The sequence below is a fragment of the Globicephala melas genome, chromosome 5 (genome assembly GCF_963455315.2).
Source record: "Globicephala melas chromosome 5, mGloMel1.2, whole genome shotgun sequence".
NCBI lineage: Eukaryota > Metazoa > Chordata > Mammalia > Artiodactyla > Delphinidae > Globicephala > Globicephala melas.
Window position 1 is genome coordinate 99,757,998 of NC_083318.1, and position 21,370 is coordinate 99,779,367.

At 42.2% G+C, this 21,370-nt stretch overlaps 1 protein-coding gene across 1 annotated transcript in view; it reads right to left on the reverse strand.

Moving 5' to 3' along the window:
• Window positions 1-20,477, reverse strand: part of LOC115864429 (placenta-specific gene 8 protein-like) — a 28,333-nt gene extending 7,856 nt beyond the window's left edge. The window contains exons 1-3 of the mRNA XM_030878101.3: window positions 20,400-20,477; window positions 17,420-17,504; window positions 757-885 (exon numbers count right to left, since the gene is read on the reverse strand). Coding sequence (XP_030733961.1) covers window positions 757-856 — 100 coding nt within the window. The 5' untranslated portion in view covers window positions 857-885; window positions 17,420-17,504; window positions 20,400-20,477. The remainder of the gene's footprint in view (window positions 1-756; window positions 886-17,419; window positions 17,505-20,399) is intronic.
• Between the last annotated feature and the right edge of the window lie 893 nt (window positions 20,478-21,370).

The following is a 21,370-nucleotide window of genomic DNA, read 5'->3' on the forward strand; positions in this document are numbered from 1 at the left end:
CACAGAGAATGTCTGCAACTCTTTCGGCAATAGACTCTGAAACAAGGAAATTGTCTTACACAAAAGTGTGTTGGGTAGTGTGAAGGAATTATACTGAAAGCTTCCTGAAATGGAACAGTCACAAGAGTCACATGAATACTGAAAACCAGAAACACAGACTCACCACTGTAGGGAAAGGAAGAGGTAAAGAGAAGACTGGAGAAACACAACAAGAACACAGGGATACTAAAGAGGTGAAAAATATAAAAAGAGGTGATTGATCTGGACAAGAATCACAAACTCAAGGACAGGCAAGTAAAAATGAATGAGTAAAATAGTTGGAAAAAACCCACAAAATAGCCAATAGCAGATGGTGGACATAAATATGGCAAACTGTAGAGTGATGGTCCCTTTGAATGGGTTTAGCTAATACTCGGTAGCAACTGACTTCTGCCAGTTGAGGATGAGGAATCCTCTTTTCAGATTTTCCAAATTTTTAAGAGAAGCTGGAAATCTAGATTGGAAAGTTAGATTTTTATGTGGGCTCTGATTTTTATATGGTTCCTAATATTTTAAAATTAATACAGCAAGAGGGGTCATTATATACAGGACAAACAAAACACATCCTGTGGCAAAATCTGCCCAGTGGTTCCACCTTGTGACCTCTGAGTTCTAGAATAAAACATGGATCCCTTGAGAGGATAAGCAAACAATTTTTGTTATGTCAACAACTGCACGACTGTAGCCCAGGAGAAAGCAACGACCATGTGCACTTACAAATCCCCACGTCATCACAGCAGTCAAACACGCCGGTTTGCCAGTCACTAACCGTCGCACCTCCTGCGCCATATCTTGGCTGCAAAACAACTGGATTCATTTTTAAGACTAAGTTCAAAAAGGTACTGCCTGTGAAAACAAAACCAAAACAGTATTCAACACCTAACTGTATTGGATATAACGTAGATACCAATTCAGAAGACATTTCATTGCACCCCTCCTGCTTAGGGTTAGTCACATTCAGCTAACTTAGCATAACATTTCCAGACTATTGCCAATATTTGAGAATTAAAAACATAAGGGAAAGAAAAACAACATAAAGGAGAGGGGATGAGGATTCCATTCTCAGGTTGTCTGGTTGTGTGTTTTGTTTTGTTTTTTTCCTTTTTCTCCTTTCACCAATCTCTCTTTTCATCAGCAATTTTCAAGACAACCATCCTGAACAATGTCTATTTTGCATTTGAAGTGTTTCTATTTAATAGTAATTATAATCAATTTTTACAAAGCTATTCCACAGACATTATCTTAGTTGCTCTGTAAGAGAACTCTGTGAGATAAAGTTCTTTACATCTGCATAAAATTATTATTAAAACAGATGCTTCTAGCTAATGTCAGCATTAACTGCTTATTAGTGGTGTCCTGATAGCTAAAGTTTACTTGGAAAAAGATTAATTTCCCTTTGTGAAGGTATCTCTGAAAAAAGAGGCTTCAAGTCCCACAGAAAAACCCAGTGGTTGCAAAACCAGTAGGAAATAAGTGTCCCCCAAACAAAGTGGTGCCTATACTTCTCATATTTCATCCAGCGATCAAGCTCAGTCTTGTGAGCTGCTACCCCGTCAGAACTCTCAAGAGAGAAAATGTCTTCACTAAAATAATTTCACTAGTGACTTCACTAAAATGATTCACTAAAATGATTTCACTACTGACTAATGTTAGACATTTCTCCTTTCTTATTTCGAATCTAACCATAATGCTGTGCTCTGTAGTCTTGGTCCCTGGTCACTTTCAACACTTCCCTTGACTAGTTACAGGGCATCCCCCCACCCCTATTATCTCTCGGCTTTTGCTCCTTCAATATTCCTCCACTATGTTCTCAGGAAAGGCCCCAGTCAAAGGTTCTACCACAAGGCTTCCCAATCCCTAGTGCTTGGTTAAAAATGCAGATACTTGATTCTGATTCAGCAGCCTGGGGTGGACACTGGGTGTGTAAAAATTTCAAGAGGTGATTCTGATACAGCCAGTTCTGGAGACCACAGTGTATATGTCATATCACTCTTCCTCAGTCCTTCCTAATCAGTCTTCTAAGCTCTTCACCTTGCTCTGCATTTCTTGCTGACTCATTTGTCTACTCTGAGATCCCTGACTATTATCAGTTGATTCCCACCAACAGCCAACTCCCCACCAAGTCAAAGTTCATGGAATAACAAATACCAAAACACTTTGAATTGCCTTAGAAAGGTGCCTCAAATATTTATTATCAAGAACTCGCTTTATGACACAAAGAGAAAACCACCCAGATTGAGAAGGCTATATAATTATGGTCAAATCACACGAAGAATCATGTTTGAAACTGCAAGGTGTAGATAAATATTTAACTAGAATTAGAAGGTCTTTCTCCTTTCTGACTGACTAGGAGGGCAATGATGGCTTTGCTGATAATGCAGGAAAATATATTGCTATGTGGTGGTGCAGACTATTAACTGACAAGCTAAAGGACTGACCAGGGAGTCTTATAACAGTGCCTGGCACACAGCAGATATGCAGTAGAACATTGTTGAAAGAATGAATTAGCAGAGAGGTGGTGGTTAACAGTCATCAGAATGGATAGTATTCCCTTGTCTAATAGAGTGAATGTAAATTTGTGCTGGGGTAAGACACAAACTTTTCAGGTTTTGTATAGATGTGTTTTGTATTTCTCATTATAACGGAGTCTTTATGAATTAAACTATTCTACATAGCAGTTAGTGTCCACTGGTTTGTTTATAGATATTCCGTCTTAGAAAACCACTGTCATATTGTTAGCTAACATTTGTGATATAACTTATTTAAATACAATAGAAAACTTGCTTATAACTGACAAATTTTCCTTTTATTGTTTTAAACTTTAGTGTAAGAATCACTTGAGGGCGTTTTTAAGAATGATACATCCCTAGAAATTTGGATTTAATCTAATAGGTCTGGAAAGGGATTGAGGAATCTGTATGTTTAATAAGTGCCCAAGTGCTTCTTAAGGGAGAAGGGTTAATAAAAAGTAAGAGTGGTGAAGGGGACCAGCTGTATTATTGCCTAATCTGACTGATTTAACTCTAAATCATATTTGTTTGACTCCTTTCCCAGACAATTATTCCTCTGAGAACCAAATCAAAAGGGGACAAGAAGAGAAAAGGATGATTCATTCAAAGTCTTTTTATCCAGCAAGCCTGGCTTCATTTTGGTATTAGGTATAGTTACAAAACCAGAGGGGGGTATCAGAACTTTGAATAAGGAGGAGAAACTAAGAAGAGAACTCATGAGGTGGGAATCTCTAGTAGTGAAATTAAAGACCTAAAACTGCAGAGACACTTACATAGCACCGGATGGACAAGTACAATTCAAAGAGGAAGTGGTGGTATTTAATTTCACAAAACAAGTCTGTTCTGTGAATCTCTTTGACCCTGTGGGAGGTGTAAAATAAGCATCTGACTCAGGGCCCTGAGCTGGAGAAGTCCAAACATGTGATCTGGGAACAAGTTTTGTGTTTTTTGTTTTTTTCCAAAGTAACAGAAGTAGAATTATCATTCGTTCTGGTGAAGTTGGAGAAGGCTGATTGGAGGGCATGGGATTCTTGTCTAAGCATAGATAGTAGACATTCGAGGCAGGGGAAAAAATGTGAGGAAATGCAGAGGGGAAAGAAAGAGGGTGGAACGCATAAAGAACAGTAAAGACATTAGCTTTTGGGAGCAAGAAGCAGGGTCGGAGTGTAGGGATAGAAATGCACGGCTGTACCTCAAGGTCTCCTTCCCACACCTGCAGCAGACATTTTCCACCCTCTGTGTGTCCTTGGACAAATTAACTTCTCTGAGCCTCAGTTTTAACATCTTTAAAATGAGTATAATGTGACCTTCTTCTTTGAGTTGTCGTATTAATGTGATCGAATTATGTCTATTAAACACCGTGTTTCCTGTGTGTCAATGACCTGACATATGCACCACTGTGTCTGTTTTAAACTAAATGTTGCCAAGTAGCAGGGTCTATGCCTGACTTAATGGTACAGAAAAGCGCCTGAGAGCCCAGCACCCCAAGGCTAACGACAATGCGTTAGGAATCAGAAGGCTTGAATCGTAGTCACTGCTAGTATTGGGGAGGCTCAAATAAGATCATGTATGTGAAGACATTTTGAAATCTGCAAATCACCGTATACATGGGAGACAGGTGCCAGTGAAAGCTGATGGAAAAAATCTGCATGTGATGCGTTGCCAGTATCACAATGGCTTACACTCGTATAGAGTGCTATGCTTTTCATGTTTGATCTCTACTGAACCTTGGTCTCTATTTAATATTCACAGCAGGCCAGCGCACTCAGGGAATTAAGGGTGATAAGACCCTTTTTAATGCAGACAAGAAAACTGAGGCAAAGTGGTCAAGTGCCAAGGCCAAGGAAAGATCATGATCGCCAGGCCAACCTCTTTGTAGATGAGAAAATGAGGCTTGTCTCAAAGACTTAGTGTTCGTCCCACATCCTCTTCTTAGTCTCTCCAGGGAAAAGATATGGCAAGCACCTCACAGGAGATGTTGTAGGAACCAGAAGATGAGAAAGTGGACCGAGCAGCACGATCGAGTGGTTAGGTCATGGACTCTGGCCTTAGGCTCCAGCTCTCCCAGTGACTAGTTACATGGCCTTGGGCGAGTTACTTCACCTCTCTGTGCCTCAGTTTCCTCATCTGTGAAATGGGATGTTAACAGTATCCAACTTACAAAGTTGTCATGAGGATTAAATGAATTAATATTTGAAAAGTTCTTTGAGTGATTCTTGGCAGAGGGTAAGTACTTCATGAATGTTAGTTAAATAAGAGAGTAGTACTTGGCTCTGGAGGGAAACACAATACTCCTCCCACCCCATACCTCCTTTACACCCCTAGGAATTGTAAGATGTGGGTAGTTCTCCCACAAGGCTACAGAAGAAAGGGAAAGAAACAGAAAATAGCCACATGTTCAGAGTGACAAAGTGGCAGGGCTGGGATTTGAATTCAGTTCTGAGCTCCAAAGCCTTTATTCTTCTTTCCATTGAACTCTACCAATCAGGGACTATAAATCTTGGCCAGCAGAAATGAGCAAGCCTTGTTCAGGAATAAAAGGTAAGCATTCTCCTAGAACGTCCCTTCTCATACAAATTTTTGGGACTACCGGAAGCTAGACAGTTTGTGACTAACCTCTTTCTTTTTATGTCTGTACGTATGTCTGTATGTGTGTTATGTATTTTTAATATCTTGAAACCAGTCAATAAAAGCTTGTCCAAGGGTTCACAATACATGTGTAGAGAACTGGTTCTCAACCAGAGATTACTGCAACTCCCAGGGGACATTTGGCAATGTCTGGAGACATTTTGGGTTGTTACAACTATAGGTGAGGACTACCTAGTGGGTAGAGGCCAAGGATATTTCTAAACATCCTGAAAAGCACAGGGTTTTTTTTTTTAGGGAAGAATTTTCCATCACCAAATGTGAACTGGGCTGAGGTGAGAAACTGTGGTTTAGAGAACATTAACAACATCATGAAACAAGAGCATCGGGAGGGATTCTGAAGGCTGTCTAGTGTAGTTTCCTAGCAGATACAGATGTCGTGTCTGCAGCAGGCCCGACGAGCTGTCCTGGTGACGAATGAAACCTTACACATCGCTTTTGAGTTAAAAAAAATGTTCAAAGTGCAAGTGCTGGAACTCAGAGATCAGAACAGGAATCCTGTGCCCCCATAGATTTGTTCACTTCCTGTCTGAAATGCCTCTTCTTTTTTTTTTTTTATCAATTAATTAATTAATTTTTGCTGTGTCGGGTCTTCGTTTCTGTGCGAGGGCTTTCTCTAGTTGTGGCGAGCAGGGGCCACTCTTCATCGCGGTGCGCGGGCCTCTCCTCTTGTGGAGCGCAGGCTCCAGACGTGCAGGCTCAGTAGTTGTGGCTCACGGGCCTAGTTGCTCCGCGGCATGTGGGATCCTCCCAGACCAGGGCTCGAACCCATGTCCCCTGCATTAGCACGCAGGTTCTCAACCACTGTGCCACCAGGGAAGCCCCTGAAATGCCTCTTCTGTGTGGCAAGTCCTGCCGGGTACCCCACTGCCCCCAAACTTGCCTCTTCTCTCTTCCTTCTACTTATTGTTCCTATGTTGACAGTTTAATCTCCCCAGTTCTATTCTTCTTTTCTTCTTTAAATAAACTTTTAATTGAAATGCACTATATATACAGTATAGAAATTGTAAACATGATTGATGAATTTTCACCAAGTGAACAATTCTTGTAACCACAACCTGATTCAAGAACTAGAAACTTACAGAACCCCAGAAGCCCTCCTTACTCTCAAAGGCAGTCTAACCCTCCACCCAGAGGCAACCTCTACCCTTTCTTCTAACACCAGAGGATCATTTTGCCTGTGTTTGAGACATATTTATTGAATTATATACATTATTTATTCTTCTATTCCTGGCGTCTTTTGCTCAAAATTATGATTGTGAGATTCAACCGTGTTGTGTGCTGCAAGAATTCATTCATTCTCATTGCTGTATAATATTCCATTGTATAGATATACCACAATTTATTTATCTGTGCTACCATTGTATTATTTCCAGTCTGGACTATTATCAATAGTACAGTGCTGCTATAACATTCTTGTACATAACTTTAGGTGAACTATGTATGTATCTCTGTTGTGTCGATATCTAGGAGTGGAATTGCTGGGTCCTAGGGTTCATAGATAGTGCCAAACAGTATTCCAAAGTGGTGGTACCAATTTACACTCCCATCAGTAATGTATGAGAGTTCCAGTTGCTCCACATCCTAGCCAATACCTGCTAATGCCACTATTTTTTACTTAAAGATTGCTAAAGAATCTGGGAAGCAGGCACCTAGGTTTAAAATTGAGAAAAACAGAAATTATGGTTAAATGATTAAATAGAGTTGCTGCATTTAGGGAAAAAATACAGGATATTCAGTTAAATTTGAATAATTATGTCCCAAGCATTATTTGAGATATACTAAAAAATTATTCGTTCTTTATTTGAAATTCAAATTTAACTGGGCATCCTGTATTTTATCTGGAACATTGAGGGAATGATTTTGGTATGAGGTAATACCAATGTGGGGCAGTTACTGCTCCCTGCGTTTCCAGGAATGGGAAGAGGGGGAGGAGGCGAAAACAGCAGACTTTCCAAGGTTGCTCTTCTCTCCACCCCCTCCCCCATAGGGTCCCAAAGCATACTAATGGCGGCAGTGATTTATTTGATTTCTATCTAAATTCTTTTAAGAGCATTTCCTTTGGGAAAACACAATTGTTTATTCATGAATAGAGGAAGGAAAACTGAAATTTCTTGAGCAGTTGCTATTGCCAGTTTCCATGTTTGGCAATCTTAAAGCTGTTGGATTCTAGCCTTATAACCATCTCGCCTTCTATTTTGAAATCTGATACCAGAAAAACTTAAGCAACTCAGGCTGGTTCAAAGCCAGACGAGCTAAAGCCAAAGTCAGAGCTCTTCCATTCTACCAAGGCTTCTGTCTTGTGGAAGGAGTTTCATTGACTAGCCCGGGTCCTGAGTGGGCTCTATTTCTCTCAGCCAGTCTGAGCTATCCTGATGGCATCGGGCGAGACCACTGCCTATCACTCACTTGGGCTTCCCAGGGCTCTTCATTCCCTCGATTTCCATCCCCTCCTTTCTCTGTCCACCTCCTTCTGGCTTTCAGCTTCCTACCAGATAATTCCATGGGTTATATGCAACCCACTTCTGGAACAAGAAAGTAAAATAAAGCCAACTGAGAAAGGTGTGCTTTTGATCATTTTGAGCTTCTGCAGCATCTACATGCCACAGCAGGCCTGTCTTCTAGTCCCAGGTCTGAGTCTGCATCTGGAGCAGGGAATGACCCACTCCTTTCCTCCAGCTCCTGTGTGTCTCAAGCAGAATTCTGCAGCCTCCGTGTCACACTAGACCAGTTATGTTGTAAACCAGAAAATGCCATCCACAAATATGCCTCGTTAGGATAACGGTTATTTTGAGCTGATTATTTTGAGAAACAGCAGACACAGGAGAAGACTGGAAAACAGAGTAGAAGTCACCCTTTAAGGGAAATTTATACTTATAAAGGAAATGTCCATTTGTAAGGGTGTCTCCCTCTCCTACCAAGAAAAGAAGGATGACTCTAAATCACAAGAAACTCTTCAGTGGAGTTACTGTCTGCATAACAAACCTTACCCTTGTTTACCCAGCCACCTCCCCATAAATGGCTTATCCCCACCTTCTCTCTTTTGCCTTTATCTGAAGATGGTATTTAAGCCTGAATTCTTATTTATTTATTTATTTTGGCTGCACCTGGTCTTAGTTGTGGCATATGGGATCTAGTTCCCCAACCAGGGCTCTAACCTGGGCCCCCTGCATTGGGAGCTTGGAGTCCTACGCACTGGACCACCAGGGAAGTCCCTAAGCCTGAATTCTAAGACACCTGTGAGAGTTACAGTTTTCCCTGGGTACCTCCCATGTATATGAGATACACGTGTTAATAAACTTCTGATTTTTAATCTTGAATTTTCTCTTCTTTATCTTTTGTTACAGGGGCCGAGGACATAGAAGGGTAGAGGGAAAATTATTTTTCTTCCCCTACAATGTCATTTCTGAAATTTTAGCCAAAACAATACAAACTGAATCAGGAAATTAAAAGATGATTTCGTAGAGTTGAAGGTATGGCATTTCCTAATTTAAACTAAATCATTTCTATAAACAAAAAGCCTCTGGTCACTAACTGGGGGGTGGGAGGAGGGCTTCCTGCCCCACCTAGGAAAGCCCCCATGTAGGCCACAGCTGAGGAAATGGTCCCTTCTTTTCTATAGACTGGGAGTAAAGAAAGAAGATTAGTCACTCATCTGTATCTGGCTTCCCACCCCCTGCAGCCTTGTCCCCCAGAAACATTCAGATCCTGCACCTATCAAGGAATCTCCTTTCTTGGTCTTCTCCAGCACCCAGACACTCTACAGCAGGCCTGCCTTTTAGTCCCTGGGTCTAAGTCTGCACCTGGAGCCAATTATCTGGATCTCATACAGAATTCGGTATTGTCTGTATGCCAATAGCATTCTGCCTAATGTACCACCGATTATGTCATTTCTGAAATTTTCATCGAAACAATGAAAACTCTCAGTTATAAGGAAATTTTAAAAGATTATGCATAATTGAAGGTAGGGCATTTTCTAATGGAAACTAAATTACTTTTATTTAAAAAATGCCACTCAAAACCATTTTCCCTAATGGTTAAAATGGTGCTCATGCCTGATAATGCTTAAATTAGGAGCTCTCTTGTATTTTTTTTTTTTTTTTTTTTTGTGGTACGTGGGCCTCTCACTGTTGTGGCCTCTCCTGTTGCGGAGCACAGGCTCCGGACGCGCAGGATCAGCGACCATGGCTCACGGGCCCAGCCTCTCCGCGGCATGTGGGATCTTCCCGCACCGGGGCACGAACCCGCGTCCCCTGCATCGGCAGGCGGATTCCCAACCACTGCGCCACCAGGGAAGCCCCCTCTTGTATTTTTGATAGTGCAAGACTGGGAACTTTTCGGACACCAGGAGAGTCCAGTCACCCTCCTTTCATCAAGAAGGTGAAGGGGACTTGGCTCACCAAAGTGTGTAATTTGGGGAGAGGGTAGGGGATAAGAAGAACATGATACATGTGCTTCCATTGTCATTCTACCATCACTAATCTCTCTGGGGACCTAATTCATTAAGCTTCTTCTCTACTTTGATCTTATAATTTGTTAAGGGGTGTCGGGCACACACGGTTCTAGGGAAAGACTGCCTTGCACACCCAAACCCTGTAAGCCTGCCCTCAGAAGCTCTTCACAACTTGACTGACCCTGTTTTCCCAGTCCTTCCCTGACCATGTCCTTCCCATATCCAGTCAGATTCCTCACTGCTCTGCAAACTGTCCATCTATACTGTTCCTGCTGTGAATTCTTGCCTCCACTTTCCCCATTGACCTGTCAACATCTCATTTCAAATGCCACCTCTTCCATGAAGCCATTCCAAATCCTCCAAGTTGGCTTTGCCTCTCTCCCTCCTTTGAACTTGCTTAACACTTTGGTGGTGTGGTGAAGAGCCCACTGGACTTGGGTCAGGATACTGGGCTCTAACCATAGCACCAATACTTGGCTATCTCCGTGCCTTTTCTGTAAATGACAATGATAGTATCTTCACTTCCTCCTTCCCACAGTTATTAAGAAAGCTACAGAAAGTTATAGTAACTTCGGATATGAGATATCTGTAATTATGTGCATTCTGAGAACTTAAGTTTTCTTTCCCTTTTTTTTTTTTTTTGGTTTTTCTGAGGGTGGTCACTGGGCTTCAATGATCGTTTTTCCCAAAGACAGTGGCCTCCACAAAGCCTAGAAACTACTAAGTGCTTGATGGGGTTCAGGACCAGCTACCCTAAAATGTGGCATCTTGGCATATTGAATATCTTAAGCTGAAGGAGTTTGAGAAAATGGCAAAAGCAGAAAGGTCTCTCCCTTCACCTGTCTTCCCTGAAAGCAGGAGATAAGTCTCTTATGTGAAAGGTACCCTCCCTGTACCAGAAGGAAGGCAGACACCCTTAACACCAGAGATGGAATTTAGGGCCAAGAATAAACAAACCTTGGGACTTTCCTGGTGGTCCAGTGGTAAAGAATCTGCCTTACAATGCAGGGGACGCAGGTTCCATCCCTGGTCAGGGAACTAGGATCCCACATGCCATGGGGCAACTAAGCCTGCGCGCCACAACTACTGAGCCCACACACCCTGGAACCTACATGCCACAACTAGAGAGAAGCCCACATACTACAACGAAAGATCCCGTGAGACTCAATGAAGTTCCCGCTTGCTGAAACTAAGACCCGACGCAGCCAAAAATAAATAAATAAAGAATAAATTAAAAAAAAAAAAAGAGTAAACAAACCTTGTTACTTTTTCACCATTTAGTACCCCTAGAGCAAACCCCTTTGTCTTGTCAATTCTTCACAAGTTTACTGTTTTCTTTGTCTAAAAGTATGAAAGTTTCCCCTTCGGTCACTTCTCTGTGTCTTTAATTCTCTTACGAAAGTCCCCATGTATATATGTAAAAATTTAATAAAATTTGTAGGCATTTCTCCTGTCAAACTGTCTTAGTTTAATTTTCAGACCCAGCCAGGGATCCTAAGAGGGTTGAGGAAAACTTTTCCTCCCCTACATGTTCAATATCAGATTATTTATTCATTTAAACCAGTGGGTTTCAATCGGGGGTGATTTTGCCCACAGGGGACATTTGGTAATGTCTGGTGACATTTTGGTTGTCACAGCTTGAGGTGGGGGGACAACTGCTATTGGCATCTAGTAGGTAGAGGCCAAGGATGCCTCCCCTCCCTCCTCCTCCCCCATGCCCCCCATTCCCACCAACAAGGAACTATTTGGCCCCATCGTATCAAGGCTGAGAAATTCTGATTCATACTCTTGTCTTGTTTTTTTAAAAGATTTGAGCAGTTTACAAGCTTACATACATAACAAGATACAAAAATGAAGAAATCAGGGAAGTAAATTTGGAGTAAATTTGGTGCTTGCTCTAAGTTTCCTGTACAGCGTTCAACATGGGCTGCAAATTAGACTCTGAGATTCCTACTGAGGTAGGAGACAGATGGGTCCCTGGGCTGGACAGCTGGTGTCTGTCACGCGGAGTGAAATTGAAGCTTTGTTCTCCCCCAGACACTCTAAGGACAAAGCTAGTGGCAGAAGCTGAGCTCTGCTGAGAAGCGAAGAGATAAGATGACCACTCCTGAGGTCAGGAAAACTTCCCTTTCTGCACATGCGCAGGAAGGCTCAAAAAGGTCAAAAAGGTAGGTGGGGGTCAAAAAGGTAGGTGGCACCACCCAATAAAAAGTGTGGACATGCACCCACAGGCCTCTGCAGTGGGATCCATCTTAACAAAAATTTGCACACGCATGTTGGGGAGCATCCTAGGACCAGTCAGGTGTGAAGGAAGAAGCAAGATAATTGGCCAAATGTAAACAAAGACCAGGAAGGACTGTCCTATAGAAGGGATTTAAATCACCTCTTCACTGCTTTTCTCATTCAGGACGCCTGCACTCCTCTCTAGGTGTGTATTTCTGTAGCTTCTGATTTACTGCCTCCTCCTCTTTAGAGAGGATGCCCATACCCTTTCTCTCTGGGTATGTATTTCTGCCTTGCTTCTGACTTAAATAAGTAAACTGTTTCTCTGTGTGCTCTGCCACATGTTATGCTGTGTCTCTAATAATAAACTTCGTACCTGTTTTTTACAGTTTTTGCCTCCTTGAAACATTCTTGCTTTCAAACAGGGGAAAGAGCTAGGGCCACCTTGCTTCTAGCCTCTAGCCCCTGGTGGTCTAGCAGTTAGGATTCCTGGTTTCCATCCAGGCTACCCAGGTTCAATTCCTGGGCAGGGAACTAAGATCTCTCTTCAGGAGCACTGACTGCTGTCCCTCTGAGATCACTACCAGGCAAAGCAAAGAGGGAACATAAACATTTAGGAGATTGATCATGTCCATAAAATGAAAACAGATTGAGACCTAGAGAAATTTCTCATCAAGCTCCTCAAAAAGGAGATTATTTGTGACATGCAGTGGCTAAAGCCTTTATCAGTATCTCTAAAATAAATAGAATGACTTTCCCAAACCTATACCCTAATATAGGGTTACAGCACAATGCTAGGGTAGAATCACTGAAAGCAATCACCGAGAAGCTAAAATGATCCCATCTAAGTATTTACCCCTCTGATAATCTGGGATGATTCAAGATTAAAAATCAGATTTTTTAGATTGTTCAGTGAAACACATGGATGCATATTCTTTTATAAACTTCCATGAATAGTATTTTCACCAGCTGGGGCTTGATAAGATTTGGGCAGAAGTGAGGTTTAATTAGAAGCCCCTGGCAAGAAACTGAGTTCAGATTCCCAACTAGGGTTGCTTATTATACATAGCAACAGGTACACAGAAGGAAAGGTGTATAAGGCAAATGCACTGTTATAAAAATTAAAAGATGCAACCAGGACATGTACCTGAATAAAAGGCCATCTTAGTGTAGCATGGAGGTGAGCTAACAGCCATCCTAATTCAACATGGAGATAAGCCAAAGGCATGGCTGCAGAAAAGTCTGTGTTTTTCTCAGAAACCCATTCTAAAACTGCTTTAGCAAGTGACCAGTGGGGAAGCTTAGAAAGGAGACTTAGCTGACACAGGCTAACCCCGGTATTTAAATATCCATTTAAAACAAGCTGATGGTGTTTTGTTAAGCAGTACATCTTGTGCACACACCAGTGAATCACATCTGACTGTATGACTGATCAAAGTGCCAAGTTCTACGCCCTAGAGCTGGAAAACTTTCATATCAGATGTTACCAAAACCCACCCATTCTGACAACAGAAGAGAGCAGTAAAATGCCCGTGGAGTCTAATTCTAAGTAATGTAACTTCCTGGTCAATGCTGTGAAGACAGAAAAATTATAATATGGAACCTTAGATTATGAGTTGACCTGTTAAAAATACCAACCCCTTGGCTGCATTCTGATTCTGGCCCATTGGTCTGGCCTTGGCACTGATATTTTTAATGCTTCCCAGGTGATTCCAAGGTGCAGGGAGGGTTGAGAATTAAATTTTTATAATTATTAAAGGAAGTCTATCCAAAATGATGATTTGAGTACTGAAGTGGTGGAGCTTAAGCCTTTTTTCTTCTTTTTAATAAATTTATTTATTTATTTATTATTTATTTTTGGCTGCATTGGGTCTTTGTTGCTGTGCGTGGACTTTCTCTAGTTGCGGCGAGCAGGGTCTACTCTGTTGTGGTGCGCGGGCTTCTCATTGTGGTGGCTTCTAATGTTGCGGAGCTCGGGCTCTAGGCACGCAGGCTTCGGAAGATGTGGCGTAGCGGCTCAGTCCCACCGCGGCATGTGGGATCTTCCCAGACCAGGGCTCGAACCCTTGTCCCCTATGTTGGCAGGTGGACCTCCTAACCACTGTGCCACCAGGGAAGCCCATGGAGCTTAAGTCTTTTACACAAAAATAAAACACACATTTCCCCTCTAATTTCAAATTTCCCCTCCCACTTAATTTTCACCCCAAATGTGTATAATCTTAAAAACTTAGCTCAATTAATATGATCAATGAAAACATGTCTAAAAATCACAAAAGTGTCAAAAGAAAAAATTTCTATTAAATCCAGCATACAAAGTTAACCACTATTGACATCTGTGATTATATCCTTCCATTTAATCTAACAAAAATTTTTTTGTGTGCAGGAACACCTTTTAATGAACATACCCAAAAGTGGCAATAAAATCATTTATCCTACAGTGAAGAGAAGGCTGCTTCCCTTTCTGTTATAACTGGGGAGCAAGCATTTATCTCTTTTAGAAGTGGGATCCAATCATTGTGCTCTAGCTCAGAATTATTATCTAATTAGTTAACACCTCTACCATGACTCTTGAGTTGGTATAAAGGAGCAGAAAGAGTCTTTCCAAGAAAGAGTTTAATCTGAGTTCTTCCAGCTCATCCCATAGTTTATTTCTGTTTGCAGAATTAAAGGTTGAAATATTATTGGTTGAGTGAATGAATCTTGGAGTTACCTCTGAAGTCTCAATTCATATGCAGCTATGAAAACTCTCAACTAAAATCATATTCCTCACTTAGGCAATTATTTATCTCCCCAGACTCATATCTTGCCTTTATTCTGTTTCTCTCTTCACATCTTTCTTAGAACACTTTGTCTTCAATAGGAGCTCAGCAGGGGGGAATCCCAAAAAGAGAAGAGGGTATCACCAGCTCCTGGACTTGCAGAGGGCTTGGCTCTACCCATGCCTGGCATATCTAGTATCTGGTCATAGCAGTATAGCAATCCTGCAACTGTCTCAGATTTAATATCTTGGTTAAAAAAACTAGAAGAGGACTTCCCTGGTGGCGCAGTGGTTGAGAGTCCGCTTGCCGATGCAGGGGACACGGGCTCGTGCCCCAGTCTGGGAAGATCCCACATGCCGCAGTGCCGCTGGGCCCGTGAGCCATGGCCGCTGAGCCTGCGCGTCCGGAGCCTGTGCTCCGCAACGGGAGAGGCCACAACAGTGAGAGGCCCACGTACTGCAAAAAAAACAAAAACAAAAACCAAACCTAGAAGACCTATGATGTACAGGACTGTATTTTACATCTTGCTGCAACTCAGTTTTGAATTGAAATCATCTGTCCTTTGAATCATGTGGGTTGAAGATCACTTACCTGGTAAAAGACAGCTAATAGCTGCATCCACTTCAGCACAAACATCTTGAAGGGACTTAGTTGATTTTTTTAGAAAACTTTTTTGGTAAACAGTCAACTTTGTTAAATAATTTTAGATTTTGTACTATTTGCGAGGGATGGGGAGGAAGAGCCCCCCATCCCACCCAATGCCAACAACTTGTACTGGTGATGGAAGTAAAGAGGGTTAAGAGAGTGCTGGCCATTTGCCATAAAATCAAAGGTCAGAAGTTACAGAATGGTGAATTTGGGTGGTGTCTGTAATCTGTAACTTGAGCTAGTCCCATCCAATACTTTCTAAGAAGATAACAAAACCATTTGTGAGTGCTCTAGTCAGTATAAATGGATCTCAAAACTTCAGTAAAAATACAATTACCTGGTGGCCATGAAACGCTTAAATTTAATTCAGGAAAAAAGCAGCAGCCTATACAAGCACTCAATTATAAAATATGTTTTTCTCCCAAAAGCCTCCAGATGTATTTTTCCGGAGCATGATCTATGCGCTAACAGGGGCAGCCATTAAAAGCACACACATTTTTCTCCATTTTCATCCCCCCTCCCCCGCCCATCCTCATAAAACCCAAATGAGTTTGAAAGTAGTATTAAGTGCTAATTTCTCAATAAAACTGATGGCTAACCAATGGTGCTTGCTCAGTCCTCCTGGATTCCTCTGCATTTTGCTAATGCATTCAAGTGCATTGGGGTTGTTCTTAGGGTTAATTGCTTTGCAAGAGGTAAACTAAGCACATCCTTAAGCCACCAATAAAGTTGGGGCAATAAAATGAAATAAAATAGTGAAAACTTTGAGGGAAATAATCACAATCACATCAGACTTCTTTACATATGGAGGGGTGTGGATGGGTAGCACACCACACATTTTCAGTGTATTTAAGGCCTCTCAAGATGCCTGTCTGGTTCTGGTTATATTTTAAGGTCAGTTGTTTTCAGGTCCCACACCTCTATTGGAGTCTGAGCACAACGGGTCCTAGCCACTCATCTTTTTATCCTAACACAGTGCCTGGAGCAGAGTAAAGGTTCAATAATGAATGTTTAAAAAAAATAAATGAATGAACAAATGTATGAATACAGAAACTGTTATGTCCCATACACACAATTTCAAAATCTCTAGACTGGGGCTTCCCTGGTGGCGCAGTGGTTGAGAGTCCGCCTGCCGATGCAGGGGACACGGGCTCGTGCCCCGGTCCGGGAAGATCCCACATGCTGCGGAATGGCTGGGCCCGTGAGCCATGGCCGCTGAGCCTGCGCGTCCGGAGCCTGTGCTCCGCAACGGGACAGGCCACAACAGTGAGAGGCCTGCGTACCGCAAAAACAATCTCTAGACTGTACATCTATCTAGATGTCAGAAATAACACCTCCCAAACTGCACATGCCCTTTATCCACCATCTTTAAGAAATGTGTTTGCCTTAGGGACCTGGAAGTAAGAGGGAGAAAAAAACCTTCTTTTTCTCCTTTCTTTAAATCAAACAAGTGAGAAAAGCTAATCATTCCCTCAACAGTGAAAATACTGAGATGTGCCTTGGTAATAGTGCCCATAATAACAACAATACAAATCAGGACAGGCAACAAGTGGCCAGATTGTGATGATCTCAAAAAATTGTTTTTGTTATATAAAAACAGAGCCATTTAGAATTAACTTCGGACAATAAAATAATAAACCTCAAAATGACTGAAGCAGACGTCGTGTCCCCCTGCCCCACACTAGCAAAAGTAATTCCAACAGCAAATCTTGAAACCAGCTACAAATGAAACAAGTTTCTAGAAGGAATTTTAGAATATTCTGCTTAAACAGAATATTAAGACACCAGTCTTAATGATGATACGATAATTTCTTCTTTCAATGTCTAAGAACATTTTTTTCTCTTAAAAAATGTACCTTCATTTTTAAGAAACTGTCATGATATACACAGGCTCTTATGAATCACCACTGTCAAATTTAATTTAAAAGACAATTACATGTTGCAGACGTGGGTTTTAACAAAAATTCACCAAAACAAATGATTAATACCTATTATTCAATTCTGCCTTGTGTTAGTTACGTGGTAACGTTTTACTGGCTCCGGAATTCGTTACTTTTAGAATAATTTTTTTTTGTTTTGAAAGAGGATGAAAGAGAAAGACAAGAGGTTTGCAGCACTGAAATTATTGCAAAAATACTTACCACACGCAAGGTAACTGCAGAGGACAGCAGCTCAGACCAGCCAGGAGAAGCCTCTGGGAACATCGTTTTGTTGCTGCAGCTGGGGCTGTAATCAGCAAGGGCGGGGTTCGGGTGTGGAAAGTTAGGAGGTGGGATTGGAGGAAAGAAATATGACCTGGCTGCCTTTACTGCCTGGTGTGGGTCACTGTTTCTCCCTTTCAGAAAGCGGACACTCCATTTTTACCTTATTCCGTTTATTTTATGTGACATTTGCCTGACAACACCGCCCCCTTAGAGAGCAAGATTTATTTATGATTGGGCAACAACACATTTTATGAGGGTCCAAGGCTTGTTTATTTATTTAGGATTTCTATAATTCATCTACTTCCTAAGGCACTTAAGGGTCTTGAAACACGTTTAAAAGTAAGCATTGGGCAGCTGATCTTAAGACTCAAAAAGTGCTAAAGACATAATTAATCTTCCTTCTTTTTTTTTTAAAGCATTTCTTAATTTTTAAAAAACAATTTATTTATTTTTGGTTGCACTGGGTCTTCGTTGCTTTGCGCGGGTTTTCTCTAGTTGCAGCGAGTGGTGCGCGGGCTTCATTGCGGTGGCTTCTCTTGTTGCTGAGCATGGGCTCTAGGCACGTGGGCTTCAGTAGTTATGGCTCGCAAGCTCTAGAGCACAGGCTCAGTAGTTGTGGCTCGCGGGCTCTAGAGCGCAGGCTCAGTAGTTGTGGCACACGGACTTAGTTGCTCCGCGGCATGTGGGATCTTTCCGGACCAGGGCTCTAACCCGTGTCCCCTGCATTAGCAGGTGGATTCTTAACCACTGTGCCACCAGGGAAGCCCCTCGATGTTCCTTCTTGTCAGGTTGTTGAGACTTGTATTCTAAGCTAAAGTGCTGTATGGCAGAGGGGAGACAAGGGAAGATATTGAAGGTTAAGGGGGCAGAGTGGGACATGGTCCGTGGCATTTTGGAGCCGCCTGTCTGGTGCCAGTGTGGAGCCTAGATTCTAGAAGACAAGACTGTCATCAGGGAGACCACTGCAGGGACAATTTTGTAGAGAGAGAAGGATGCAGAGGGCCTGAGCAGCGATGGAAAGCAAAAGTGTGGCTTGAACAGAAAATCATAACAGGAATGGGCAGTTCTTAGTGATTGGGCATAGGGATGGGAGGGGGAGTGAATCACTTCATGAATCAGAAGGTAGGTACATAGATATACAATACTGTATATAAAAACCTCAAATGTTTCCAGGTTGCTGACTAGAAATTTGTTAGTTTATCAGAGGTTAAAATGTCCTTCATCCTTCCTGGTGTGACTCTGGTAAGTTTTATTTTCTTTCACGATGTTTGTGCATAAAACACGAATGAGTCACATCACTGAAACTGTTTTATGTTCTCCTTGGTTAGATGTGTGTACAGAGGGAGTTGTTCTTTGAGGTGGAGGATAAGGGGGACAGGGGGACCTGGGTGCTCACTTATTTCAGAGGACCATTTGCCTAGTCTATTAATATTCACACATACCACTGAGTAGAAAACCTAATTATCAGCATAATCCATGCTATCTTACTGCAGGAGACTGGAGTGTGAGTTATAACCACTGCATATATAGGCCACTAAACCAAAAAAGAGGTAAAGAGGTGATACCATCCCTGTCCTGGAAGAGCTCATGACCTGGGAAATGAGACAAACCAAATGGCCTTAGAGAAAATATCCTTAGGATCCTACAAAGCAAGAGGTCATCAAGTTCCAGGCCACTTATTATGGGACTCTTGGGCAACTCTCTTAATAAAAAAGGTTATGATGTATTGAGTATCTAGTATGTGCTGAGCACAAAATCACTTCAACGAATGTGTCATGTATCTTCATCATAAGATATTCATAGCAACTGTAATTGTTACTAGCCTTATAATAGAAATAAAGAAACTGAGCCCAGAGAAGTTAAGTAGCTTGCCCCAGGGCCCTACAGCAGCTAATTTGGGAAGGGGGAAATGTGAATCCAGGCTAATCTGACATAAAAGCCCATATTTTTCCACTACAACTCTCAACTATAAAATGGTGGTGAAAACATCCACATCACAGGACCATGGTGAGGATTAAACGAGATAATATGGGAGAACCCAGATACACAGAGGATACGCAGTAGAGTCGTGTTTCCCCTCCCCTGTCACCCCTGCTCTTCCTCAGGACAAGACTCTGTTTTTTAGGTTCTTCCAGAGCCTGCTGGGTACCCCTCTCCCCCACAGTAGGGTATCTCACCTGCCTCATTCCCCAGCTGGACGCCGAGCCCTTTGAAAGACAGGTGGAGGCCTCTGTCATTAACATGACTTTACAGCTGAGGCCAAGCCAGACAGAGGCATGAGAGAAATTCAGGGACTGGTGGTATCACACTAAAATGTCTTTATAGCATTATGGTCTAAGCAAGCTACATAAGAATAGGAAAAGAATCATTTGGGGATCAGTGGAATTCTATCAAAAGGAGAAGCATCCAGGGTTTGGGGACTTTACCCATTCTGCCCATTTATACCAATCAAGTGTTTTAAAAGGGGCACACCAGGTCATCTGTGATTGGAGTGAAATCAGACCCCCCAGGTGCTATGGTCTAATCTCTGGTTGTTTTATTCGTTCACTCAACAAACACACACATATATATATATATAGAGAGAGAGAGAGAGAGAGACAGAGAGAGAGACACAGAGAGAGACAGAGAGACAGAGACAGAGAGAGAGACAGAGACAGAGACAGAGTACTTGCTATACATCAGGCCTATGTGAGATACTAGGGATACAACAGCAACAAACAGGTTTCCTGCTCTCAAGATTCCTGTTCGGTTTCATTCTAATAAAGGAGAAAGATGAGGAAAACACATGCAAACACAAACAAACCCCACGTCAGCATACAAGTGAATAAAATAGTAGCATGTTGTTCTAAGCGTTGGGAAGAGAGTCGTCAAGGGACTGAGGTTCTGAATAAGGCGGTGGTGGGAACGCAGGACCTACCTTAGGCAGGGTGGGCAGGAGAGGCCTCCCTGAAGCAGACATCCAAGGAAGAGCAGGTGCTGGCTCTGTGGAGACAGGTGGGAAGAGTGTCCCAGTCTCAGGCAAAAGTCCCAGTGTGAGCTCAGCAGATTTGAGGAACTGAAAGGAGACAGCTGTAGGAGAAGCAATAAGCATTCTAATTGACTATGTGAGGAACTCAGGAACGGTGGCAGAAAGAGTTTTATATGACTATTCAGGAAAGACTCCATGAAGAACTATATTTCTAAGGAGACTGGTGAACTGGTGTGTGTGTGTGTGTGTGTGTGTGTGTGAATTCCAGCTGAGAAAATCACCATTTGTTTGTCTTTTTTTGTTTGCCATTTGTTTGTCTTTTTTTTTTTTTTTCAACATCTTTATTGAATCTGTTACAATGTTGCTTCTGTTATATGTTTTGGTTCTTTGGCCACGAGGCATGTGGGATCTTAGCTCCCTGACCAGGGATCAAACCTGCACCCCCTGCATTGGAAGACAAAGTCTTAACCACTGGACTGCCAGGGAAGTCCCTTGTTTGTCTTTTTAGGATTGAAAGATGTGGCATGTGGCATGGTTGCTCTTTTCTTTGCAAACAGGCTCCACAAGGTTTGGGGCTGCAAATGGGTAGATTTAGTGGTTGATGACCAATTCCCCGAGAAAAGTGATCAGGTTGGGTGTGTGTGACTCCTGATATTGACTAGACTGCTTTAGAGAGGGTCATTGCTGCTTTCAAAAAGGACTAAGTAGCCACTGGCCTGTGTCATGTGGGCACTGCCTGGGGTGGAGTTCTGTAGATGTTGCTCCTGGGGTTAGCCGTTGAGTAAATGTTTATCAAGACAGTATGGCATAGTGGTGCCAAGTGTGGCCTCTGGAGTGGGAATCACCACCACTGGCTCACTGTGTGAACTTGGACTAGTCACCATCTCTGTGCTTCGAATTCCTCATAGAGTTACTGTCAG